This window comes from Scomber scombrus, chromosome 11 (genome assembly GCF_963691925.1).
Source record: "Scomber scombrus chromosome 11, fScoSco1.1, whole genome shotgun sequence".
NCBI lineage: Eukaryota > Metazoa > Chordata > Actinopteri > Scombriformes > Scombridae > Scomber > Scomber scombrus.
Window position 1 is genome coordinate 21,592,664 of NC_084980.1, and position 27,847 is coordinate 21,620,510.

Genomic DNA, 27,847 nt, shown 5'->3' on the forward strand with positions numbered 1-27,847 from the left:
TATCTGGCATATGCTCAATTTAAAAAAATAAAAATAAAAAAAATAAAAAATGAAATTCTTACTTTATTTATTATTTAATCAATTTGTTCATATTACTGCTGAGTAATTATATGTTGACTGAATAATCAATCCCTAATTAGTTAGAGCTCTAATGCAGTGTTTTATACTCACTTAATCACTTTTTTCTCTGCATTGTAAATATGTATATAAATATGTATATATGTATACATACGACAAAACACAAAACAAATTTTCAGGAATTTCTTAATCTTAAATTTCTGATTTTAATCATCAGAGCAGTTGTCAGTTACTCAAACATGTGTCTCGGTTTGGAAGGAATTCTTTCCCAGTTGTTCGGAGTCGTTGAGGTCTGTAAAAACTCTAATGACTTGTGGACATGATGAGGCATGATTCACCACCCGAGGCACCGAGATGTTGAGCACAATACCAACATTACATGAGTGTGAACCCATTAGTGCTGAATGCACCACCTTTCTCTCATCAACAGACCTCTGAATAAAAAGATTTTGCAGGAGCTTTCTCTATTTTCTTCTGTCCAAGATTTATGTGCATTAAAAACAATTCAAAAGCTCTTCAGAATAATTTGTACTTCTGATGAGCACAAAAGAAGCCAGTGAGACTTAAAGAGTAGAGGAGTGCAGCTCACTTTAGTTCAGCCCCAGTCTGGCTCTCGTGGTGGGTTTTTTTTCACCTTCTTTTTTTCCCTGAATACCTCCCACTGCTGCTGCCGCTGTCTGACTGGCTGAGAGGGAAGAGAGAGGGACACAAAGGGTTAAACAGTGCGCCTGTCTTCCTTGGAGATGGGAGAGGCCATTTGAATGGCTAGCCAACACATTGGCTAAGGCTGAGGGTGGATCTGCTGCAGGGTCTGTGCTACGGCATGGAGCCCTGCTAGAGGATCAGGAGTCATTGAAAGCAGACTGTGTGTGTGTGTGTGTGTGTGTGTGTGTGTGTGTGTGTGTGTGTGTGTGTGTGTGTGTGTGTGTGTGTGTGTGTGTGTGTGTGTGTGTGTGTGTGTGTGTGTGTGTGTAATAGGCATATGAGGCAAAGTTGAAGGGCAGTTTTTGAAGCAAACTTTGGAGACTGAATACTCCTATCGAAAAGAAAGTTTTATTATTTTTCAGTTTGCAAATCATCCTCAGGACTCTGCAAATCCCTCTGTGGAGTTGATTATTTCAACTGACGCAGATAAAAGGTGGTTATATCATTTGTTTTTCTAGCACCGTGCCCCCTTGTGCTTCCCCCTTTCACTGCCTTTCTCATATTGCTGCAGCCTTACGCACGCACACACACTCTCTCACACACACACACACACACACACACACACACACACACACACACACACACACACACACACACACACACACACACACACACACAAACACACACACTCTCTTCAGGTGTTTCAAGAGCTTACTTCTGTGAATGCAAGAGGACAGGGGTCTGTGATGTTTTGTTCGTTTAAGGGCTGACTTCATGACACTAATGAAACCCAGCAGTTCTGGACAAATCCCCCATGAATCAGGCTCAAAAACAGAGTTAGTGGAGAAAACAATTGCAAAAAAAAAAATGTACAGAGTATTAAGACATGCTGTCTTAAACTGGAAGTAAAGCACTTAAATGTCCCTACCTCTTAGTGCTTTTAATGTCTTTGGCTGCGTGTTTGTTCAGACCCATAAAAGACATGCATGCTTACATGTTTACGGTCTGACCTCTAACCTGCCCCTAATCTCAGCGACTCATTACCTCCCCCACTGCTGAACGGTTTTAATCTGGCTCTCCTGGATGAGAAGCTAATCTCGGTGGGCAGGTCGTTCAGCTGCTTTTACCTCTGAGAAGCGTCCATCTTTGTGCACTTGTCCTCGTGCTTAAGCTACACAACAATACACACGCACAGTGACACACTCACTCACTCACTCACTCACTCCTGCATCCTGGTAGCCTAATGTTACGTAACGTGCTGATTTACAGGCACACACATGTGCTGATGTATACACAAACACCCAACGTACAGACTTGCTTCTCTGTCTGTAGAAGATCGTGTTTACGCCAGAGAAACATCACTGAACTTCAGTGTGTTTGTGTGACTGTCAGAACTCTGTATCTTTCTGTCACTGTTTATTTCTTCAGCTTACTCACAAGGAGCTTGTGTAGTTCATGTTCCTAGAAAGAAGCCAGTGTGTTCAGCTACCTCAGACGATTTGGGGGGTTTGTTGATATTATGATTATTGCAGCCAATACCGAGCAAATACGTGGGTATTTATCAGTTATTATTTGTCTTTGTAGTGACGCACAAGGTTTATTATTATATCGTCACTTGTGACACTGTGTTGTTGTCAGAATTAAGTCGACAACAACTGTGTCAACTGTTTTGGGATTCAGCTGAGGACTATTTATCAATTAATTAAGAATATAAATATAATTTCCCATTACTGATGTCTTGAAATTGCTTGTTTTGTCCGTGCTACATAAAAAAACAACAAAATATGTTAAGACATGAAACAGAAAAGTTTAAATCCTCATATTTGAATGAAGTCGTGATTGATCAATTATCAAAATGGTTCTCTATTAACTTCTTGTCAATCAGTCTTATCATGATTTTTTTCCCCCATGTATCTGAGTCATTACAGTCTGCAGAGCCTCCATATGAGTTCAAAAAAGGAGCCGAGCAAAGACAGTTTGTCTCACTTACAAAATACCTTATGCTTGGAATGCCAGTTTTTTTATTTTGTTAACTCCTTCTGTATCACTTTCAACAAGCCCTCTGGATAAGTGTCTGTCTTTTGTCAAATAATGTTGCATCCCTGCTGTTTGTATTGAGTCTGCTTGCTGACCAATGGCAGATGGTCGTTCCTCTGGGCTGCTGGCTCGTGCAGCGAGGAGGGATTTCACTCCTGCTGACACACAGATATGACTGTTGAGATTTCTGTGGAGTTAAAGATGTAAAGCTATACCGTCACTTGGGACTGATTAAAATCCCACTGTGTCATCTGGGGAACTGAAATGAAACATTGTCTGGATGATGATAAGCTCCTGTTTCCTGTGTTTCTCTTTTTGAAAATCACAATAAGCCTTTAACACGTTGAAATTGACGTTAACCTTTACCTTTTACCTCATCTCATGAACACCCTCCAGCCTCTAACCTGACTTTGTTCTTTTCGCCCCGCAGTGTGTCCTGTTCAGTGTAAACACCGAGCTTGCACCAAGGACAACCAGTGCTGTCACGACCAGTGCCTGGGTGGCTGCCTGAAGCCCAACTCAGCCGGTCACTGCGTGGCCTGCCGCAGCCTCCAGGCACAGGGCACCTGTGTGGAGCGCTGTCCTGAAAACCACTACACTTTCAAGGGATGGCGCTGCATCTCTTTCGCCTTCTGCCAGGAGCTCCACAACAGATGCAAGCGTGAAAAGGAGCACAGCAAGAACCCCGACTGCCACGAGTACGTCATCCACAACGGTGCCTGCATCCCTGAGTGTCCCTCTGGCTACACGACCGTCAACTCCTCCGCGTAAGTGGACACTCATGCCGGTCTGATGGGTTCTTGATGGTCTGAAGGAACAATGTGTGATTAGTGGAGTTGGCTGAATATTCAGTATGGAGACATACTAACGTACATTCATAAACACGTCAGGGTTTAATCCTGGGCCTTTACGTAGGAGCTTGTCAACTTGTTGATATGATTTGTGTAATGCACAGTGCTAAAAATAAACACGGCTTCAGTTTACAAATGCATCTTTGCTTACTACAGTCTGAGCAATATTAAAAAGACTCACGTGTATTGAGCAGTGATTATTTTGACCTAGAAAAGGCTGTGATAGGTAACACAAAAGTTAGGACGAAGAAGCAGAAATTTTACAAACAAAAAAATCTCAAAAGTCTCATGTGTGGAAAAATACTGAAACCTTGCATAGATTCCTGCCTCTGTTTTTCTCCTGTCATCGTGTTTTGTAACACAGTGTGACATTGCAGGAACTGAAGGTTCTCTTGCTAAGCTCCCACAGCGCTCTGTGTACTATATGTGCACACACACACCTTCTTTGTGTGTGCGTGTGTGTATGTGTGTGAGACTGCAGACAGCTAGGTCAAAGTAGTGCTGTGGGAAGCTTGGCACATCTGTGTTTCTGATTTTGACTCAGTATTCATCTGCTACTTTTTTTTTTTGCCACTCACTCGCTGCAAAAAATTGATGGTTGTTTACCAGCTGCTGGTGTCTCTGCATTGCAGCGTTCGAGCTAATGCAGACATGTGAATGTGTTTTTCCCCCCTCTTATCTCGACATCTGTAATTGACAACCTGTTGTGCATTTATCTCTGTTGCATCCAAACACACTTACCTCTTTTAAAGAAGGGAGTTGTACTTGTGCTGACCTGCCGCTGACCTTCACAGCCTCCCTCTTTGACACCTTCATTGACCGTGACAGGGTTGTTGATTAGTGTGGGTGTGCCTGCGAGCACAGACGCTGCAGACACCCCCTCCGATCGTTCTGCTCGCAGAGGTTTAAAACACAGCTGGATCTTTCATGACTTCTTGTCTTTTGTTACAATGTGATGGGCTAGTTTTTCAACTGGCTAGCTGGTTGAATACGAGAGGAGGCAGAGAGGCGTTCAGGACCGGCTGTCAGTGCCCCTGGGGCTGCGTGGCCTTGCCTCTCTTTAGTGTGTGTGTGTGTGTGTGGGGGGGGGGGGGGGTCTGTCTGGCAAGCAACTGCAGCAGGGTAGTCCATTCAGCCTGTCACTGACAACTGCGATGACAAGGAAAAGTGGTGGTGGTGGTGCTGCTGCGTTTGTGTCGTCATGTGTATTTAACCTTTATTTATCCACTGAGGGTTTACAGGGCACACTGATCTCCATTAGACCAACATGCACCTTTACATTCATGCACTTACATACTGTACATTCACAGCTTTGTGTGCAGATGAGTGTGAAGTGCCTTGCTCAAGTGCACATCGGCCATTGTTGACAGAAAAGAGGAAAAAGAGTGATACTGATATTCTTTTAAAATCAGGAAAAGGAAGGCAAGTATACCAATACTCCGGTGATAAGGAGCTAATAAAACAAGCAGTGAGAAGTTGCTCTATTAGCTTGATTGACTTTATCTCCTACATAAACACTATGAGTCGTGCAGCTTTTCGTCAGACATGAAATACGTCTGATACATTTTGGTGTTTGGACGATGACGATCCTGAAGAAGGCAGTTTGTAGTAGAGTTACGAATGTGTGCATTGTTTTGTGGTGTTTTGTCATCATCTGGGATCAGTTGATCGATAATGGTTGATAACTTTTTTTAGTCTGAACAAAACGAGGTCAGATAATTTTCAATAAAGTGGCATTTTTAGGATACTGTCCTCAGTTATTTTTATTCAGTAGCCAGAAAGTGAATTACTGACAGATGCCGTTACGTGTTATGTGTTTCTTGGAAATTCAAAACATCATAACATCACTCTCACCGGCCACTTTATTAGAAACACCTGCGCTAACTAATGCGATACAATACAACAGCCCTGCTATAAATTCAACTTTTACGAAGCTCATACATTTTCAGTTTTTGTTCACATTGTCGGAAAAAATGATAAGGGTTAGGGTTATGTATGTTTATGTATTATTTTGGTCGTAGTGGGTGGTGCTGGTGGTGGTGTACTGGAGTGCATTATAATGAAAGGTGTTCCTAATATTCTGCTCCCTTCATGTATGTTGATGGAGCGGACAAAATATTAGGAACACCAGAGCTAAATTGCACAGGTGTGAGTGTATTTTCATAGTTTTTTAGATATTAAAAAGTTGAAGCAAGTTTTATTAAAGGTGGCATTGTCAGATGAAAAGCTCAACCGCTCACATCTTCAAAATGACGCTACAATAATTTATTCAAAGGCAGCCTCTCAGCTCGCAGATTTGATCGCTTCTTGAATTTGAATCAACAGTCCTGCTCGACTAAACCAAGCTACCGTTGACCTGTGGCGAACCCTCTTGTACTCATATCTCTTTTCTTTTTTGACTCCCTTTATGTTCCCCTGATGGCTCATCTCTTCTCTCTGGCATCGCTCTCTGTCTTTGGCTTTAAACTAAGCTGTGGAAATGAAAGTGCTTTAAGCGAGTGTCTCGGTTGAAAGTGCAGATGTGGCACTGGAGAGGGAAAAAGGTCAAGATAGATTAGGGAAGTTATGAGCCAGCTTTTTATTGTGATACAAACTTCTCTTCCTTTTCATTTGTTTGTGTCACTTAGTTGGTTTGTTTTGTTGCTGAAAGCTGTGAATAATCTCATTTATAAGTATAACATGGCTGCAGCCCACAATGCTCGTCTCTGTTATATATTCATCATGTATTTATACGTCAGAGATTAGACAGTGCCATGAAAACCAGAGCACATTAGCTGCCACCCAGCTCCATTATTTGCCTCACACAAAGGAAAACCACATTCTTCTGTAATTGTCCTGTCAGCTTACTCAACTGTTGCTAAACAAAGCCATTCTCACCTCATAAACCAGCCAGCGGCACAAAAAAATACTTTAGCACACCGCAGGACAATGACCTCCGAGCTTAGATCCCATCAATGTGTAATCTTCACTTTAATCACTCTGAAAATGTTCTCTGCTGTGTGAATGTGAGAGGCTGCAGAGGTTACTGTTATACTTATTGGATTTCACCTCATCAAAGATTGCACTTTGCAGCGTTTTGAGTGTTGGGGATTGCACAGATGGCTTTTCAGGAAATAGGTTAACATAGCAAAGCTGCGTCCATATATCTGTTATGAGAAGAGACATGTTACGAAAACATTATGTAAGCCAGGTTGTTCCGCTCAGTCGTGGAGGTGAAAGGTTGGGATCAGTTCATTTTTAGTTAATACAAAACAAAAGTTCAAGCTGATGGGTTTCAGTGATTTGTGTTGTGCGTACAGTGCAGGCAGCACACTGTAAACCGTAATACATTTTTAAATGAATTATGGATCACATGATCACTTGTTTGTAGAAGGTGTCACTCGTAGTAAACCCACAGAGAATTATCACCCAACTCAAGAGCTTTAAAGCATGTTTCAGCTCGTTGTTTTGATTTTATGACTCACACTTTTACTGTTCCCTGTCACTAGTGTTCAGCAGTGGCTGGTCTTTTTTTTCATTGAAAACAGTGACCAAAAACACTTTTTTTTTATGCTCAGTGTTTTTATGGTCAACAGTAACAGAAAGTTACAGTAAAGTCTACAATTAAGACGAGATATAACGAAAACCACAACAAACAAACACATTTAAAACAAACAGTGGTAGTCACAATCCGGTGAATTACAAAAGCAGTTTGTACTTATAGGCTACTGTTATATTGTTATTGCAGACCAGTCTCTTATAAACTCCTCAACAGTAGCTCTTAACACATGAGATAGTCTTTCCAAATGCAAAATGGAGATTTTTTATATAGAATTTTTATACCACGTTAAAAAAAAAACCTACTTTTTGTTACTGTTAAATTTATCAGCGAGAGAGCCAGATCTTTTACACAAGAGTTGCTGTAGAAGCAAAAACAGCTAAAAGGAGAACGAATGTTGGATTTACATTCAACAGGTGGACAGAAAAAGTCAATGCTAATGTTGATCTGTGTATGCTGGATGTGTAGAAAGACAACTGTTTGCTGTTAAGTTTGTAAAATCAAATGTAATAATATGTCTGTCTTGGGTTTAGATCTTTCATTCAAACACCACCAGTATTGTTACTATGCAGTCATACTGTATTTTCTTGGATGACATTGAGTATTAATGTATTTTTCCTTCATTCTGTAGGCTGAACTGCACTCCATGTGCAGGACTCTGTCCCAAAGTGTGTATGGGCCTAAAAACAGTGGACTCTGTAACAGCAGCGCAGGCTTTGAGAGGCTGCACCATTCTCAACGGGAGTCTGGTCATCAACCTGCGTGGAGGAAGTGAGTATTCATGGTTTGTTTAGTTGAATTAAAATATAGTTTACAACAGATTTATAGATTAATTAGTTCATCTATAAAATGTCAGAAAACAGTGAAATATGCTACACTTTCTTAAAGGACAGTCAAAAAAAAAGTTGACAATATACTGAAAACAATAATTTTTGTGATAGAAATTATGTTATATAGCTGTTGCTTAAAAAGAAATGAGTGCTGACACAATCTATGATTTAGAGGGATAAAAAAGGTGAGAACAAAATCACATCACACACTCTTCAGAGTAGAGTTTGTTGCCAAAGAGCGGCTGCCTGCGAGCTTAATGCTGAGAATCAGAAATCACTTCAAAGCTTGTCTCTTTTGGTTTTCTGTAGACAACATAGCAGCTGAACTGGAGGCCAGCCTGGGCCAGCTGGAGGAGATCACTGGCTACCTGACAGTGCGACGTTCCTACGCCCTCGTATCCCTCTCGTTTTTCCGCAAGCTTCGTGTTATTCGTGGAGAGGAAACGGAAATCGGGTGAGACTCTGTCTTCTGAGCCCATCTCATCCTCGCCATGTCAGAGCCTCCTCCTGTAATTATGAGTTAAAAGCGGAAGGAGTGACCTTTTCAAAATGTCTCTCTGTGGTAGCTGTTTTTGGTTAGACTTTCCAAAATCATATATGAGGCTTATTCAGACGCTTGCAGCACAATAGACTGCAGTTACAGTAGAAATAAAAAAAACAAAGAAAAGGCTTAAGTTGCAGATTGAAAGCTAACCAAATGCTGAAATAATTCTCTTCTCATGTTACTCAAGAAGATTTTCCATAACAAGCCTCAGCCAAATGTCATTTTTATCATGAAAAATATGTTAATGCAATCTTCTCTGTTCTTTCCCAGGAATTACTCCTTCTATGCCCTTGACAACCAGAACCTGCGCCAGCTCTGGGACTGGTCCAAACACAACCTGACGATCCTGCAAGGACGCTTGTTTTTCCACTATAACTCCAAACTCTGCATGTCTGAGATCCGCAAGATGGAGGAGGTCACGGGAACCAAAGAGCGAATGGTCAAGAACGAAATCGCCTCCAAGACAAACGGAGACCAGGCCTCATGTAAGAACCTCGGCTCTGGAAGCAGACACGGTTACCACGGCAACGTAAACACAGGATCAGCCCTGGCGCACATGCAAACATAGTCACTGTTACTGTTATGATGGTCATTTCCTCCCCTCCTCTGTTTGCAGATGTCTTTCTGCAGTTCTTTTACGGACACAGTTTATCTAGGAACAACGAGCACAGCAAAGCTCTAAAGATTAAGTGTTAAACAGTGACATGGTGATATGTGCTGTTTTTGTTCTTTAGATTTTAAATTACATGAATGATTCAAGAGATAATAACAGTGTAGCTCATAGATGTGCCCATTGCTTGTTTAAAAAAAAGAAAAAAAAGAATTGAAAACAGGCTCTTATCTTTTTTTAATTTGACATAAGAAAGATTCAGTAAAGAGGAAGAGAAGGAGGGGAGTATGACGCTGTAAATGTCTCTTAGTTCCCAGTAATCAAAACCTGACCCAGGACCTGAGTCGCATCAGATCCAGATTTTATTCAATCTAATCACTTCTGATAGTATCCAGTCCTGTAGCTCCAGATTTGGGGTTTTTCTGATGTTGTTTTATTCCCCGGTGGATATCTGCAGAATCACAAGCAGCTCTGATCATGTGTTGTGTCATAATCATCACAGGAGAAGAAAAAATGAGGCAAAATGTGGAGTGTGAATTGTGAAGTTCAGGGAAAATGGTCATGGCTCGCTCATTAATCGGTGGCGCATCAGTCTGCCCTCAGTGTCGCTCACTATCAGGGTTGACTAACCCTGAAACTTATTTCTGACTGGTCCTGGCAATCTTCAGGTCCCTCTTTTAATATGATATATTTTTCAAATAATTTTTCTGTATTGGGTTTAGATTTTTTTAATCCACTGGTCCTTTTTGTATCATAAAAACGTCTTCTACACAAACTCCAGGTCAGATTTGATGGTCAGGACATTGCAGCCTTTTGAGCAAATTGAGCCACTGATACCAAACCAGGATAATATTTTAGTTAATTTTCCTTCATAAAGTATTTTGACAAATTTGCAGAACGCTGGGTCAGCTATTCAAAGAATTTTATGTGATCCCCTCATCTTCTCTTCAGATAGTTTTTGTCAGTTACCCTCTCAGAGAGCTTTGAAACGTTGCTTTGCATCTAAGTTATGTAATTCTGTCCTCTCCAATCTTACTGAAAGCAAAGACAGACTCAAATGTGCAAAATAACATAAATAAAATATGTTTTGATATGTTAGCTGAAGACCAAAGCACACCCATTCTGCCTTTGATTTTAAACTTAGGAAGGTAGCTCACAGTCTTATCTAACTCTTATCTACCCAGAAATGATTGAGTGGATGAAGAAAGGCGATTCCTTCAGGCATCAGATTATTTTCATACTAAATCAGCAAAAACATGTGTTTCTCCACTGATATCTCCCCATAACAGAGATTTAAAAACGTACACGGTGACCTCTGTCCTTATCCATTTATTGCTTTTCATTGACTAATGTCTTTCCTCAGGTGAGAACCATGTGTTGAAGTTCACCCAGATCCGAACCATGAGCGATAAAATAATGGTCAAGTGGGAAGCCTTCTGGCCTCCAGACTTCAGAGACCTGCTGGGCTTCATGGTGCTCTACAAAGAAGCGTAAGTTAATGTTCAGTCATGAGGTCACAGTCCCAAGCAGACTTGGATCCCTGCCAAAAAAAATATTGTTTTCAGTTGCTTAAGTACTTTATAGATAAGAAAAGGCTGAATACAACAGATCAGTTAGATCAGCTGGATAATGATAAAGTAAGTTCCTGATTCACTGACTCATTTACGACATTTAGAGAAAATTGTGGCAACTTTGGAACATCTGAAACGCATCGCTGATCAGATAAGTTATGCAAAATGTATGAAAAACATAAAATTTGCTGTTTGTTCTGATTCAAAACTTAAAACAACCTGGGCAAATCTTCAGTGAAATGATTTGCCTTTGAGAAAGTTTCAGTTTGTGGAAAGTCACACAGATCCTGCTCAGGTAGATCAAGTCCAGTTGTGTCTGTTGCCCCCCAGCTCTCTGGTCAAATAAATATGATAAAGTGCTGGATAACATCAAACTGAAACCAGTGTGTGCTCTTCAATAAAACACAATTTTACACCCCAGCAACACATTTTTCATTCATATTCTCTTATTGTGTTTTTTTTCTCCTCGATAGACCTTTTCAGAACGTAACCGAGTTTGACGGGCAGGACGCCTGCGGCTCCAACAGCTGGGTGATTGCTGACGTGGACCCTCCGCCTCGAGCCACCGAGGCGGACAAAGAGCATTTTGAGCCAGGTCATCTCATCCTGCCGCTGAAGCCCTGGACGCAGTACGCTATAATGGTGAAGACCCAACTCTCAGCTTCTGATGAACACCAGGTCCACGGAGCCAAGAGCGAGATCATCTATGTGCGCACCAACGCCACCAGTAAGACTGATTCAGATTTATTCACTGGTCCTTTAGTAAGAAATACATCCATGACTCCTGCAGGGATTAAAGTTCTCCGTCGCTATGACGGATTTCCGTCAGTTTGACTGCCGAAAGGTCATATATGAGATCAATGCCGATCCGATGACAATTACAAATGTATGTTAATAATATATAACGTGATACCCTACATTATTATCACAACACAGAGCAGGCGTGGGCAGCCCGCGAGTCAATTTCCAAATATCAATAAATTGTTAAAATGATGTTGAAAGGAAACAGATCATTACTGCATCTAAATGACTGAGTTAAGTTGTCACAACTCTCCACCGCTGTGTGTGTGTCTGCTGCTCCTCCCCCAAGACGGAGCAGCCAACATTAGCCTCTGCAGCTGTTAGCTGTCATCATGCTGCTCTCCTTTGAGAGTCTGTTCACGGCAGGAATACAACTACTTTATTCCTCCTCACTGTTCTGTATAAAAGGTCCGGACACTGAATGAGGGACAGAGTTGCTCCACCAATAAGCGGCTACAGAGGTAGCGGCTGTAGGACGCTGTTGTGTTAGCTGTTAGCGTCCCCACACACCTCCACTCAACCCTGCAAACTCAGCCTCAAACACCTGCGTGCTGTTTAAATATACACGACAGCTACATTATGCTGGTTTTGGTTGGTTCAATGTAAGAAAGCAAAGTCTTAATAGAGATCTTCTTCATGGAATCATGGCTATGATGATAATCTGTTTCACCTGGTGGAGCTGAGCCCCCAGTGTGTGTGCTGCTCACACAGACAGTGAACCAGGTGGAAACTGGAGGTGACAGCTACACTCCCTACGTTACTGAAAGAGCAATAAAATCTACCAAAGTTTAAAAAAAAAGAAGAGTAATTTAATTTAATCCACACAAAAAACGAGTGGTTACTTGATTTGTGTTTTAAAATACAAAATGTTAAATTGAAATATAATTTTTCTTTTTCCTGGTCAAACAGTGATGAACAGAAATTTAAAAATGGTTTGATTTTCTTTTCATATTTAGAATAATAAAAGATAAAATCACTGGCAAACCAACGAAAAAATGACCTGTTTTCTCATATTCTGAGACTGGATGTTGTCATCAAGGCAAGAGAGCAATAAACATAAATAAAAAATAAAAATCCTCTCTTTGTCACTGAAACGGTCTGATGGACCGTTTGACTTTTTATAATGTTAATAACTAATTTCTGAAGCCGATAAGGTGCTTAAATAAAATACAAACCATTCCTGAACATTTATACCTCTGACCCTCACTGTGGTTATACAGAGTATGGCTTATTTTATGGCTTAGTATGGCCTGTAAGTTTTTCCATTTAATTTAGAAAAGAGCAGCAGTGGTTAGTGGATCAAATATAATCTTGTTTTCTCAGCTGTTTCCACCTTGGTTTACCTTAAATCCTAGGAAGCGACTGTAAAAGGGTTTCTGTGACAAGGTAGATGGTGAACAGTTTGACTTGGTCGGAAAAAAAAATTCAGTCAGAAGATTTTTTTTTGCTTTAATCCCTGCTCCTGATTAAATATTTATATTATGTTTAAGGTTTGGTTGAATTTGGGATCAGTCTGTAATAACTGGGCAATGGGGACAAAATCAAATATGATGAAATATTTTAACAAATGATGTAGATATTGCAACAGTATTAGTGGGGATGACTATTAGAGCTTTCACATAATATTTACATAATGAGATTTTTTGATAATCATCAGTAATGTGGATATAATGACTTAAGTGTGTAAAAGCAAAGAACAGTTAGATCAGTCTCAGAAAATAACATCGCTTTAAAACTAGGGAAAGACAAAACTTGAGACATCCAGTCTCATATCATAATACTGACATAACGTTGCTATATTGCCCAGCCCCCGTCTAGAACACCTCTACCATTAGGGGAACTTAACGAGCTGTAACCCAATCATCTCTAGCCAACATGCTCGTTGTTTGTCCGTATAAACTGTAGATTGTTTGCATGCTGTTGGGAGTAGGCTACTCACTTAAATTAAATTTCCCAGTAATGTTAAGGTTGCATAAATATTTTCCAAAGCATGCAACATTTCTAGTAGGCCTGGATGACCGTCGTCCACATAAACCTACGTGCAGCTCTGAGAAGCTTGTTGATCCTGAGTAGTGCAATAAAGCATCCAAATGCTATAATATTTTATTTTCTCTTGCAGAAGAAAAAAAAATAGACACTGCTGCATGTTGCCGTCATTTCTCTACCAGATTTTTCACCCGCACCTCTTCTCATTCAAAAGAGAATCAAGCAGTGTTCTGGTTTTGCGATACGGCTGCTGTCAACTGCCAGCGCGTCATTTGGAGCCATCCTGTCTCGAGGGTCGCTCTGAGTCTGCTGCCCGTCTCGTTCACTCTCTGCTTCACTCTTGTCGACCTCCTGGGGCCCCTCCAGTAATTTAATGATAGCGATGTTTAAAAGTCATTACATGTACAGCACCAGTCAAAATTTTGGACACCTCTTCCTGTTCACTTGAATGAGATGGTGTGTCCAAACTTTTGACTGGTGCTGTACATGAAAGAAAATGAATAATTGCGCCACTAATTTCATTCCCAGAGCAACGCTCGCTTTACCAAACAGCACAAGATAAAAATGGTGCCACCTTTTCATACACGTATATATAAAACAGCTAAGCACAACTGAGGACTGAAGACATACACGCTCAGGGAAGCTCCAGGTCACAGGTCGTTAAATGCTCCTAATAAAAACCAGACCGCTACATTATAATTAATTTATCTGTTTTAAGGGCCATCTTGAATCCACAGTTCCTGCAGTGTTACTATCATTGACTAGTGGATTCAGTGTTGTGTTTGTCAGTCTGGCTGCTGCCAAAATGTCCTTGGCACCAGAACAGGGAAGAGGAAGGCAGATGTCACGATTCGCCCGAGGTGCCACCGACCTACAGGGTGCTACACAGTGTAAGGTGTCTGCATCAGTCAGTCACGCAGCAATCATAAATCTCTTCCCTAGTACTTAATTGTACTCTGCCACCCACAGAGTGTGTCGTGTGCAGTTTGGGTTTGTCGTACTCATAATGGCCCGTCTAACTGGCTTCCTTTTACACATTGTGCGCTTCCATCCTGATAAACCGCATCAAACATGACATCCCTCACTCGCACGAAAAAAACAGGCTTCCAGCGGAGACGCATCATTCAGTCAACCAGCCGTTTCAAGGGAGGGTTGTTTTCTACCCGTCTGGCAACCGCTCCGGGTTCCTGGTCTGTGTCGTGTCTAACCAGCATAGCTCGTCGGAAGGGCAAAGCTGTCATTACCAATAAGCTGCTGCCGGTGAAACTTTGTCTGACAATGCAGTCGGACCAGTGTGTTGCACCGTCATAAAACAGGGACAACATAATCACACCGTGACAGCAACGCTCGGGTCTTTGCGTGTCACCTTAGGGTTCAGTCTGACATCCTCTCACACCGCTCCTTCCTCTCATAAATTCACCTGCTGACACACTCCTCATGATGTACAGTTGGCAACAAGTAAACCTTTTGTTAGATGATATTTTTGTTATTTCCATCTCATAACTCTAAGATGTGAAGTGTCTCTTATTTTTACCGCCCACTCAGAAATCTGATTCATATGTCTACTCAAAAAGGCGTCTCGCTGAACAATCAGAACACGGTGAAGCCAGTCAGTGTGGATGCCACATGTAGCTGGTAACCTCTTTTTCTACTTTCAACGCAGCAGTTTGTTGTCCGCTTGACACAGTTGATGCAAATCAGAGCCCGCAAAACACATTCCGATGTACAATAGAAGAAAAAACAATCTGTCCCTGAGAAGAGCGGTTAACTGCCAAAGACATTTTTAGTTTTATTAAATCTCACCAACAGCAACATGCAGTAGAGGCTGGTGCCAGTCTCCGTCCTGCTTTTGCAAATCACAGGCTGAGTCATGTTTATTATGCCGCTTGCATTAGCGCCGTTAATCTTTATTCACTAAGAAGGATCAAATTAAGAATAGAAAAAATATACGTCACATTGCACTTTGTTTTGCAGCTCAGAAATACAAGTCGCTCTACAGTCACAGTGTGTCCTACATGAACGATACTGAAATTTCACTCATGCACTGCATACCACGTAGGATGCGTATCATGCGAGCAAAACAAAGTGATGGGAAACTGTTGTGATTACCAGAGTTATGAAAGTAAACTAGATAAACGCTGTCAACAACTTGCCTTAAAAAAGATTTATGAAAGCATAAATCGGAAGTATTACTACTAACCACAACTACTTTGTGTTTGTTGTAATAAAAAGATACATCTAAGATAAGGGTAAGAAAAGAAAGCACAATCATTTTTTAAATCTCCAACGAGCACGTTAAACCAGCTGGTTGCGTGTAAAGTAAATATTTGAGGTTTATGATATAATACCACACCCAAAAAGACTGGAAACAGGAACTGAAACTAAAAATCTAAACCACAGGTAAATACTAAACTATAAATACTACAAAAAGAACTAAACTACAACGAAAAACTGATATATGATTTTACACCAATGATGAATGAAAAGCTGTAAGTTCTGGTTCAGAAGACATGAAAGTGTGTGTAGTTTTTGTCTTAAGTTTGTATGTTTTAAAATGTCTCTAATATTTAGTCTTCATTGCCTTGTTAAATATGGACATTTGAAAATGAGTTGAAACTGTCACACTACCATGAGAGCAACACTTACATCAAGTACTGCCAAGTGATGGGGAATACCCAACGCGAGCAGATTTTGGTTCCACAGCAGCTCGGTGCCAGTAAGCCAACATCATGAGCTGTACTGTAACATGAGATGCAAATAAGACTGAAACAACTTCTGCTCTGTTATCTTTGATAAATACTTTGATTTAAAAAAAGATTCATTTGTAGATACAAGCAAAGTGGAACATCAATGTACCAGATGAACACAATGGAGAGATATACTTTAAAATATATATATATATATATATATATATATATATATATATATATATATATATACTTTCCCTATTTATACTTGATATATTTAAAGAATGACATAACCTGCTAAATCCCACTAAGATCAAATTAGATTTTTCCCGCATTTACAACTAAAACATTTTATCATATTATCACATAGTCACACATAAACATAATAAAAAAAGGTGTACTTTTTAAAAATTACACTTCATATGCTTTATTTATTACCACTAAGATCAAATTCAATCTTTTACTTCTCATATTACATTTTTACTGAATGTCCCAAAGACTAATACAGTGATTGATTTGTTTGGTATAATTGTCATGACAATCCTTTTTACATTTTAGAAACAGGTTATTTTGAAGACATTCAGAACACATATCGTATACTCAGAGTAATTTAGAATAAAGACTTTTTTGAGACAGTTTAGTGTTATTATTGTAATGTAAGTGCTTCCACTGATACTTAATTTAAAAACATGTCATGATTTATTGTTTAATTCATAATTTACGTTACAGTTTAACAAGCATAGGTAACACATGTTTCTTCCCATTTATGTTTTAATCCACATTTATCTTTCAGGTCATTCATTCATATTGTCACATTTTAAATAACACCGTTGCTCACCAAACTTAGCAGCAACCATTTCTATTTTTTCAACTTCCCTTTGTACTTCTGTGTTTCCCCAGAGCCCTCGGTCCCGCTGGATCCCATTTCCTCATCCAACTCTTCCTCCCAGATCATCCTCAAGTGGAAATCTCCCAATGACCCCAACGGCAACATCACTCACTACCTGGTGTTCTGCCAGCGCCAGCCTGAGGCCAGCGAGCTCTACAAGTTTGACTACTGTCAGAAGGGTGAGCCACATTGTTTGTGGTTGTCTGCGTTTCTGTGGTCGGCGGTTATGTGTTTTGATTGAGAGTGAAAAGATGTCTTTTGTCAGCTTTCAATTAGTCAAATTAGTCATTTATTGGTTGAGAGCACTTCCCACCCAAAAGCTGTTGTTGTGGTTTTATTTTTGACATTTGTATGTAAGGTTTAATTTGTCCTAGAAGGTCTGACATCTCAACCCACAGTTATCCATGTGAGTTTTAAAGGAATTTTTGGGGTATTTGTTTTATCCCTTTTTAATTGAGATTTTCACAGTAGAGATGACAGGCCGCAGCCGCACCCAAACCGCAAGACATTTGCTCATGATCAGCACCTCAAACTTTAAACCACTGTATCGCCCCGTCCAAGCCATTTTCAATCAAAATGAAAACATTGAAACATCAAAACTACTGGCAAGACGTCTTCAGACAACAGCAGAAAAATGTTGAACACGTCGTGTCTCAGCAGCAGGAGGATACAGACGGAAATGTGAAGTAGAATTGGAAGTTTGAAGAAACTTTATTGTGTGTCACGTTGGTAACAGAAATTTCTTGTTGGCACAGCACAAAGACAAAGGCACACAAATGTCACAGTAACAAAGCAGAAACAGTAAAAACATTGAATAAGTTATGAATGCTAACACCGCAACTGTTATTCAATAATAAATAACGTAAACAAAGTGGCGTCTATGCTAAGTGAACCTTGTCCCTTAGAGGGAAGTTGCTGCTCTGTACTAACTGAGCAAGAAAATAAGGTGCAGGAATCTTGTTCGGGTGGCATTAAACTGAAACCTGGCACGAGGACAATCAGGATCTGCCTCTCACTCAAGCGCGAGGTCAGGCTAAGTTCAGACATTTATCTCGGTTGAATTTTTCCTGTCACAGCCTGACCTACGTCGATGCTCTGCCATCAGTGCCCCTCCATGTTAGCACACAGCCTAGCCCAAACTTTCCTCTTTTGAACTCCCATAACTCCCACGCGTCCAGGGAAATGGGAGTCCGCGGGGAGGTCGTGTCACTGGTAATTTATCTCCACTAGGAAGGGCGAGGACCTGGGGATGACAATGACAGACGTGGCCCTCAGGCATGTGTGTGTGGGAGGGTGTGTGTATGGATATTTGTGCATAAGACTGCATAGCACGTGTGTGTTTATGTCACCTGTCATCTCATTGTCTGCTTCCCCCCCCCCTGTGTGGCCATGTCTATCTCCATTTCACCAGGGATGAAGTTGCCGTCAAGGGTGCCCACTCAGGTGGACAGTGATGATGAGCAGAAGTGGAACCAGACAGAGGAGCAGGGCCAGGGGACACGATGCTGCGCCTGCCCCAAAACGGACAAGGAGCTCAAGAAAGAGAAAGAGGACTCAGAATACCGCAAAACATTTGAGAATTACCTCCACAATGAAGTTTTTGAGATCAAGTAAGACAGCTGACAACACGATTGTCTTTTAGCTATTAAATGTACTGCAGTTTCTTTGCTTTATGATTCATGAACGTTGGCCTCAGGAGGATTATTTTTCAAGGTTTGAGTTACACTCATGCTTTTAAATCCACTGTCTTATAGATTTTCTTTGTCTTCATGTTGTCAAACTCAATCCAGTTCAACATTGTTTTCATTTTAGCTTCCCACACAACAAATTAAAGCTCTCATGCACTATCTTGTGTTTAGTATTCTGATCATGTTCATCACTATCATTCAAGAACAGAATCAGAAGTCAAATATAAGTCAAAAATACTTTAAGTGCACTGGAGCACTAGGGATGCAATTAAAACTTTCTTTCACCCTATTCACCTGTCAGTTACGCTGACTGACAAACCAAAACAGAATACATTTGTAAATACATCCCAGCGCATTTTGATTTTACAGTACAAAAAAGTTGTATAGCACTGTATGAATTAAAGACTCCAAATACTGTAGAAATCGTAATTTCTGCAGTATTTGGAGTCTTTATTTTAAATACATTTTGAGTTTTCCTTCTCTCCTGTAAACATCTTGCTGCTGTAAATTTAATTGAAGGTAAAGCACTTTAAACTTTCTCTGCCTTGTACAGACGCACAAGACAGAGACGCTCTGTGATGGGCATCGCCAACCGAACCCACCCTTTCCTCACCACGGCCCCCAGCCCGCCCGGGGGCACACACGTCCCGGACGATGAGGACGAAGAGGCTTTTGAAAGCACCAAGACTGTTGTCACTGTGCACACCAAGGAGTCCACTGTTGTCTCCAATCTGCGCCACTTCACCAGCTACCAGATCGAGATCCACGCCTGCAACCACCCGACCGACCCGTCCCGATGCAGCATGGCGGCATATGTCAGCGCCCGCACAATGCCTGAAGGTAATGAGGCACTAACAGGTATTTTACTGTTAATGTTATTCTGTGGGTCAGCGTAATGAAATCACATCATCATCAAGATTAGGTAAGACTTTATTGATTCACGGAGGGGGAATTCATGTTACAACAGCACAACAAATTTATAAAGAGCTTTTTTTTTTTAAACAATAAAATGAAATAAATGCCATCAGAACAATATAAGAAAACTGTAAACTGGTTGTAGAAATCTGAAAGAATTTTTTCTTAAGTGTTTATTGTTGAGGCAGTGTGCACTTTATCCTCAAATCTACTGTTAAAGACCCCATGAAATGGACACTCGAGCTTCCTGGAAAACAGCCATCTCTTGGAAAACAGCATGATTGGCGACCTCATGCTGCACCAGTTGGCACATCAAAAAAATCCAACTAATAAAGTCATCACCCATGCTTAAACAATCCCAGATTTCTGCCCGTCGTATCAAATCAAACTTCCTTTCTTTCCATTACTGTTCATTAACTTATGTTTGAACTTGAGTAAAGGTTTAAACTTAAATGAATCTGTCACCATCATCGTCACTGTTGTGTGTTACACTGTTAAAACATCCTGTTTTTAGACTTTTATTAATGATGTTTTTTGAGACATCTCTGTAAAGATAGAAAAGGCGCCTGGGAAGAGAGAGAGGTATAACATCCACGGCCAGAATCAAATCACATGGCATCTTGTTACTCCATACAAACATGAGTTCAAAGGGTATAGCTTGTGATTTTCGAGCTATATCTTCATTTCAAGAGCAAAACAATACCAAAATATAACAATGCCCATAATAAACAATAAGTCTCCCTCCGTTGTTGTCCAAAAACTATAAAACAAGTCAGTGAACCACAGTGTTGCACTGGGTCATGTGTTCGATTGCCATGAAGGCGATGGTTACCGTAGTTTGTTTAGAAAAGATCCAAAGACTAATGACAATCATAATATTTTCAGTCTCTGGAGAATAGTTCTCTGTGAAGCAGATGCCACTGTGCATGCACAAGAACATGTTTCTGTTTACAGTGCTTCAACTTTGGAGCCATTTCTCAACAAACTACTGTAACCATTAGCTTCAGGGCGAAGGAACAAGTAACCCAGTGCAGCAGTGTGGCTCATCAATGTGTTTTTAATATCTTTTAGACAACAATGGCACAGAGGGATACAATAAGCTTCAGATACACACACGATACTCATAAGTAGGATGAGTCCATTGTTTATTTGGCTTTGCACATGAGATTTGTTGACAACAAGAAAAAATATGGAAAATCGCCAGTGTTACCCTTTAATAGATTAAGATTTGCCAAACTTTGTGACCTTGTTCTCCGCAGATAAAGCTGATGACATAGTGGGTCCCATCAAATACGAGGTGTCAGAGATGGCGGTGCAAATCACATGGCAGGAGCCCGCATCTCCCAATGGCATGATCATCCTGTACGAGGTCAACTACAAAAGACTGGGAGACAGTGAGGTGAAGAAACACACACACACACACACCGCTGTCTGAACTTACATTTGTCATGCCTTTATTACTCTCATGTATGCTGTGATTTGAATCATTGGGTCACTGAGTTCACAGGTTCACTGTTAGTTCACCACAACATATGAACACGTATACTTCTTACTCAGAAAGCCTTTTTAATAATCACTTTCTCATTAAAGACGATAGCTCCGACTAGTCATAAAACATAGTTTCTAATTAAATTTATACATCTAAAACTGGCCATGCAAGCACAGACAAATTGAGAGGCAATACTTATTACTAAGCCCATTTTTGAAATCTGGCTTTGTGGTCTCTCTAATGTCATTTGGTTGATAACCTTAATGGACAAGTAATTTCAACATTGGACTATGTTTTAGTTGCTATGGAGACACATCTACAAAACATTTGGCTGTTGCTGAGGACTATTATTTGCTGTGGAAAACACTAAGAAATAAAAAAATAAATGAAAAAAACAAGGCAGATGTTTCCACAGTGGAAACATAAAAAACATAACACAGAGATGAAAAAGTATCCTGTAGACTCAACAAGCCAAATTTAAACCCTGGAAATAATGAAGCTGTTGTTTGTTGTTCAGCGATGTTCCTCGCTCCTTAACCTTGGTGTTGTTCTCCACAGGAGCTGCACCACTGTGTGTCCAGGAACATTTACAGAATAACCCGTGGCTGCAAGCTGAGAGTGATGCATTCTGGGAACTACACGGTGAGGATCCGGGCCACCTCGCTTGCTGGGAACGGATCCTGGACCGAGCCCACGTACTTCTACATCCAGGACGCAAGTAAGTCTCCATCTGTCATGAAGGCAGAGCCAGAGCAAGACTTAGTTCAATGGGAAAATAATTTAATAATTTTATATCAAGAAAAAGTACTTAAACAGTTATGTTGATTTTGAGTCCTGCCGTTTAATATTATACGTTTATATCTTATCAATAAAGTGATTTCCCTTTCCAAAAATCTTTAAATCAAGTGTTATTCTGTGTAAAAAAGCAGAATATTAAAATGTGAACCTTGCAGCGCCCTCACTTGTTCCTCTTAGCCAAAATCAACAAGATGAAAAGCTCCCATCGACTGTACTTGAAGCATATTATGTTCACAGAGCAGCACTTTGCTCCTTGCTGCAGTTTCATTTGTGGGTTTAATAAGAGCTTGTTTTCCATTGCTTTAACCTGACTCTTGACTCGCTGTCTGCTTGTTCAACAGGAGATCCTCTCAACATCGTGAAGATCGTGATTGGACCGGTCATTTGCTTCGTCCTGCTGCTGTTCGTGGCCGGGGCCGGATTCGTCATGTTCAAGAAGAAGTACGACAATTTTTCACATTCTATCAAAAATGTCTTATTAAATTTTTTATTTTCTATTTTGTCAGTGTTATTATCAAATGATTATTAAATGAATTTTCTCTTTTTCTCTTTTTATTTTCAGTCAAACTCAAGGACCCAGTGGTCCCATCTACGCCTCCTCAAACCCAGAGTACCTCAGTGCCAATGATGGTAAGCAGTGGGTTTTAGACATTTATCAATAATAAAGAAGCAGATTGGGGTTTTTTGTTCACCTTGGTTTAAATAATTAATTTGAAATTAAAACACTTTTGTATTCCCATGGCTATTGTATATAATTACTTTGCATCCTGAATTTAGTCAGAACAAAGGTTAATATTTCAGTATTGAAGCCTTTGTTATTGCAGCCTTAGCATAGATTTTAAATATATAGTTTTCTATTTTATGGTATTTCTGTATTGTTTTTAATCTGATTTAGACTTCTTTACATGGACAAGAAATTAGATTTTTGATATTTTGTAGTCTCACAATATCAAACAGTCAAAAATCTCCACCTACTGAAGTCTGGGGATTTTTAAATGCATAGTAGTTGCTTGAAAAGCAGCAAGAACAACCACTAACAAGCCCCCTTACATTTAGTCAAGGACACGCCTTACCAGAAATGATGCCATTCAGCATGTTATTTGTGCAGTAAACACGATGATAAGCAGTTGACAAAGTAAAGGAAAATGACAAATAAAAGTAAGTCTTCAAACAACAAAAAGCATGTGCCTTTAGGCTGGAGCATCCCATGTATATTTTACATAAATTAACATTTAAATATGCAAGCCCTGGTTCAAAAACAGGTGGTGAAGAGGTGAGAAACCTGATAACCGGACAAACCTGTTACTAAAGTTTGTTGTTTTAACCTGTTTTCCCCCTCTGACCTGGTTTCTTGTGTGCATGTAAACTCAGTCCTGATAAGCTTCATTTGTCACATGATCATGGAAATGTGCCCACAGTGTACGAGGAGGACGAGTGGGAGGTGGCCAGGGATAAGATCATTATTTTGAGGGAGCTGGGTCAGGGCTCCTTCGGCATGGTCTACGAAGGCATCTCCAAGGACATCATCAAGGGCGAGGGAGACACACGCGTGGCGGTGAAGACGGTCAACGAATCGGCCAGCCTGAGGGAGCGAATCGAGTTCCTGAACGAGGCCTCGGTCATGAAGGCCTTCAGCTGTCACCATGTGGTAAGGAGACAAGACATCTTCTGAAAGAGAAATCCGACCCTTGTGATCTTAGAGTCATGTTTGCATATTATAATGAAATGAAATCCCCCTCGTTCTTGTCTTCCAGGTGCGTCTGCTGGGTGTGGTGTCTAAGGGTCAGCCCACCCTGGTAGTGATGGAGCTGATGACCCACGGAGACCTGAAGAGCTTCCTGCGTTCTCTCCGACCTGACGCTGAGGTAAACACACTCACAAACTGAATTTGAAGTGTTTGAACGTTGCTCATGTTAGTTTTAGGTTCAATTGAATGTCTCCTTTGGTAAAGTTACAACAGTATACATGCAGATATATCTTCTGTCATACACTTCTTTCAGTAGATTAATGTCCTTAAGTATTTTTCTTTCTGATATGCAAGTTCTTTACAGCTTCTTTTCATCTCTTATTTGTACAATCAAGGACATAAAACAGGACTAAAGAACAGTCAGAAGTTTACATCTTTTTTTTGGTATAATTCTGTCCCCTGCTGGCCCGCACTCACATTACCTCAAACCCAAGTGTACTCAAGCACGCCTCCGACACATATGTTGCGCAAAAACATAGGCAGACAGTTTACTCTCATACAACATGCACAGTTCGCGTGCTGTGCGCCGGTAAAACACAACACAGCCAATCAATTAACACAACGCACTATGATTAAAAAGTGCAAGCTTGTTCTTCTGAGTCATGCCTGTATGTAGTACTACAGATGTGTAAAAAAGACTCTAGTAAAAGCAGACGTACTGATTCAACTCTTTATGCCAATAAAAGTAAGACTTAGTTTAACTGAATGACTTAAAAGTCGCCAAATGTCTTACTTTAACGAATTTCGTTAGTTTATATAATGCAGATTTGTAAAATATTACTTTTATGAGGGTTACAGTCACAGACAATAAACTTAGCATTTCATAATTGTGGTAGCAGCGGTGCAGCAGATGTAATGAAGTCAACACAGCACGCTGGATGAAAACTAATATTAAGCCTATAGCCTATTCATTACAATGTCAATGCACATAAATTGAGTTCTTTTGTCTTGATAATGATAAAACAATACACAAAAAATGGTCGGATTGGGAACTCATATAATGTATCCACGTTGCATTTAGTGTTGCTTGAAATGACCAGGGCTCAGCTAATTTTGCCTTTTAAAAATCGTTGATTTTAGAAGAAGCCAATTTTCCCGGGGAATCCAGGGAAATCAACGATTTAAAATGTCTTATTTTCGGGGAAAATATTAATCCCTAGTGCACATGCGTGACTAAGTGTACCGTGCTCAAGCACACCTCTTCCAACCGTACTGGGCCAGGGAAGTGTACCGTACTCAAGCACGGTACACTTGCACTCACACTAGCCAAATAATCTTGGATTTTAGGGGGCAAACGTGATTTTAGGGGGCAAACGTGATTTTAGGGGGCAAACGTGCTTGGGCATGGTACGATTGCCTAGTGTGAGTGCACCCTTAGGTTGTAATAGTGGTTTTAAATAAGGATCTGAGCTGAAGACTCACCACATTTCACCAATTTCAGTGACATTTATGTAAAGTTTATTAACTACTCGAACAAGTTGATAATGCATTTCAGCGTCACCTCCCAAGTGTGCAAATATGCAGATTGCAGTTAGATTTCAGTGTGAACATGGAGGATGGCATTGAGTTATTTGATGGTGACAGACAGTACCATCTTATTTGGAGCGGAATAGCGGTCCACCAAACTGACTGAAAGAACTGTTCCTACTGAGCACTAATCAACTTTTGGTTTTAGTAAATGTGATTATTTTTCTTCATGATGTGGCATCTGAGAAATGATAAAAACAGATAAGGAGAAAAAAAGAAGATTATTCTCTATGTTAGCAGAACACAAAAATGAAAATCTGTCTTATGTCCATCAGAACAACCCTGGACGTCCACCACCCACACTGAAGGAGATGATCCAAATGTCCGCTGAGATCGCAGACGGCATGGCTTACCTTAACGCCAAGAAGTTTGTCCACAGAGACTTGGCTGCCAGAAACTGCATGGTAGCTCACGATCTCACCGTCAAAATAGGAGGTACGTTTATATTTAGCACAACAGGCACGAAAGAGTCTCTGATTTGGTAAAAGTCACTATGCGCCCCCTAGTGGAAATTTAAAAAAAGACACTGTCACTCAAGAAAGTGAGATGCTGTTTTCACCTCTGTGACAGTAGATTGACTTTGAAATTCTATTTAACCATGTAGGAGCTCATTTTGAGCTAGAGGTCCATTAAATCTTGTTAATTGTGAGCTGCTATAATGAGCATTTGCATTAATAACTTAAAAAGCTCGTAGGGCAAGCGTTCAATAAGCTACATAAAACTGAAGAAGTAAAATCTGGACTGTGTGTATTTCACTAGCTGTGCAGTATGCTTTATTTACTGCAGGTATACGTTACTGCTCCTGTCCATCTACGCAGTTTAGACCTAGTCACTATCACACATATATTTATTTTAGATATTTAACAGTATGTTTCATGAAGACCATAAATAACAGACACACTAACTAAACTGAGCTAAACCTCAGTAAAAGCTTTCCAATCTAATGAGCTGTATATATTTAGCTTATCTTAAACACAATACATGTTGATATGGAGCATTTCATGAGGATAAAAATATAACATAACAGCTGCAGTTGGAATGAAGAAGACTGAATATATTTTAAAAGCAGATAAAAGACACCAGTGACACTGAACAACTGAAAATCTATGGCATTAACTCATTTATAAATGAAATCCCCTCCTCTTTGTAGACTTTGGCATGACCAGAGATATCTACGAGACCGACTACTACAGGAAAGGAGGGAAGGGCCTGCTGCCCGTCAGGTGGATGGCACCTGAGTCTCTGAAGGACGGAGTCTTCACCGCACATTCAGACTGCTGGTGAGTAATACTTTGTGTTTTATCAGTAGGGCGTGCCCATAGCACAGCACAGTGTTAGTGATAGTCATATTATCTAAAAAGTGAGAAAATAAACCTGGAGAAAAAAATTCAATGTTTGGAAATCTAGTTTTTAGCAGGTGACTCTTAAACATGAGTAGCAGTTTTCTTTCTAATAAAATATTCTTTTCATGTTTTTTGTATCGTGTTGTATATTTCATTTTATTCCTCTTGTTTTTGATACATTTATCAACCAACAACAAGATCTTGCAGCAGCGTTACCTGTTGGGTAACATTTTTATAGAGCATGTCCACAGAGCGACACAGGTCATAAAACAGACCAGAATAACAAGCTGTAAACACATTACAAATATTAAAAGATGAGACTCGAGCACACTCGTGTAGCTTAAGCTGCTCCCATCTGATCTTTTTCATCTGGCTCTGTTTACCAAGATCGCAGCCTCCGCCTCTGCCCTCGGTCTATCTGCTCACCACATCAAGTGTTTACAGACAGATTTACTCTCTCAGGTGTCTATTCGGCCGGTCCTCATTCACACTGTGTCATTGTTGTGTCTTCTCCGCCCGTGTGCCAGGTCATTTGGGGTCGTGCTATGGGAAATCAGTACGCTGGCCGAGCAGCCGTACCAGGGTCTGTCCAACGAACAGGTCCTCAAGTTTGTCATGGACGGAGGCTACTTGGACCGGCCGGACAACTGCGCAGACAGGCTGTAAGTACAAGAGAAGAACCGTTCAATAAGACTGAGAAAAATAAGTTGTATGGTAATATCTACTTTTCTGCTGCTTGGGTCAAGTAATTTTATTCATGATAGCCCAAAACCACACACGTGCCTCAGAGGACTTTACCATCTGACAAACGGACTGCAAAAAAGAAAGAGACTTCATGGGATGCAACAGACATTAATGCAATAGATGTCTTGCATACAGTCTATAGAAGGAAGAGTAAAATTACAATAATGAGAAATAGAATGACAATATTATTGAAATAAAGTACAAAGATGTAGCCTTAAATAAAATAGTGTATTCAAGTATTCATCTTATGTATTTTTAATTATCAAGAAATCCCATTAAGAAACCAAAACCAACAAAGTGTTAGTCCATCTGTCAGTACTCAATACACAGATCCTAAATAAGATCCTTACTGAAGACATACACCTTAAAAACAGGCCAAAAATATATGGCTGTATTTTTAGAAATGGTAAAATGGTTCCCTAAACAGCTGGACAAGGTAGTTTTAACAATGTTTACTCACGGAGGAGGAAATTGTATTTTTTTTTAGCTGCAACTTGATCCACATTTGATTTGCTAGTTAATATTTATG

The 27,847-nt window shown here is 40.2% G+C and overlaps 1 protein-coding gene across 1 annotated transcript in view; it reads left to right on the forward strand.

Moving 5' to 3' along the window:
• The window catches only part of LOC133990449 (insulin receptor-like), a 59,478-nt gene that overhangs the window by 28,922 nt on the left and 2,709 nt on the right, over positions 1–27,847 (forward strand). Inside the window, exons 3-20 of the mRNA XM_062428772.1 lie at positions 3,191–3,527; positions 7,781–7,920; positions 8,289–8,433; positions 8,794–9,008; positions 10,497–10,623; positions 11,178–11,431; positions 17,079–17,246; positions 18,479–18,677; positions 19,309–19,595; positions 20,930–21,069; positions 21,718–21,877; positions 22,299–22,398; positions 22,520–22,587; positions 23,376–23,605; positions 23,712–23,822; positions 25,507–25,666; positions 26,382–26,511; positions 27,102–27,236. Of these exons, the coding sequence (XP_062284756.1) occupies positions 3,191–3,527; positions 7,781–7,920; positions 8,289–8,433; positions 8,794–9,008; positions 10,497–10,623; positions 11,178–11,431; positions 17,079–17,246; positions 18,479–18,677; positions 19,309–19,595; positions 20,930–21,069; positions 21,718–21,877; positions 22,299–22,398; positions 22,520–22,587; positions 23,376–23,605; positions 23,712–23,822; positions 25,507–25,666; positions 26,382–26,511; positions 27,102–27,236 (3,106 nt within the window). The remainder of the gene's footprint in view (positions 1–3,190; positions 3,528–7,780; positions 7,921–8,288; positions 8,434–8,793; positions 9,009–10,496; positions 10,624–11,177; positions 11,432–17,078; positions 17,247–18,478; positions 18,678–19,308; positions 19,596–20,929; positions 21,070–21,717; positions 21,878–22,298; positions 22,399–22,519; positions 22,588–23,375; positions 23,606–23,711; positions 23,823–25,506; positions 25,667–26,381; positions 26,512–27,101; positions 27,237–27,847) is intronic.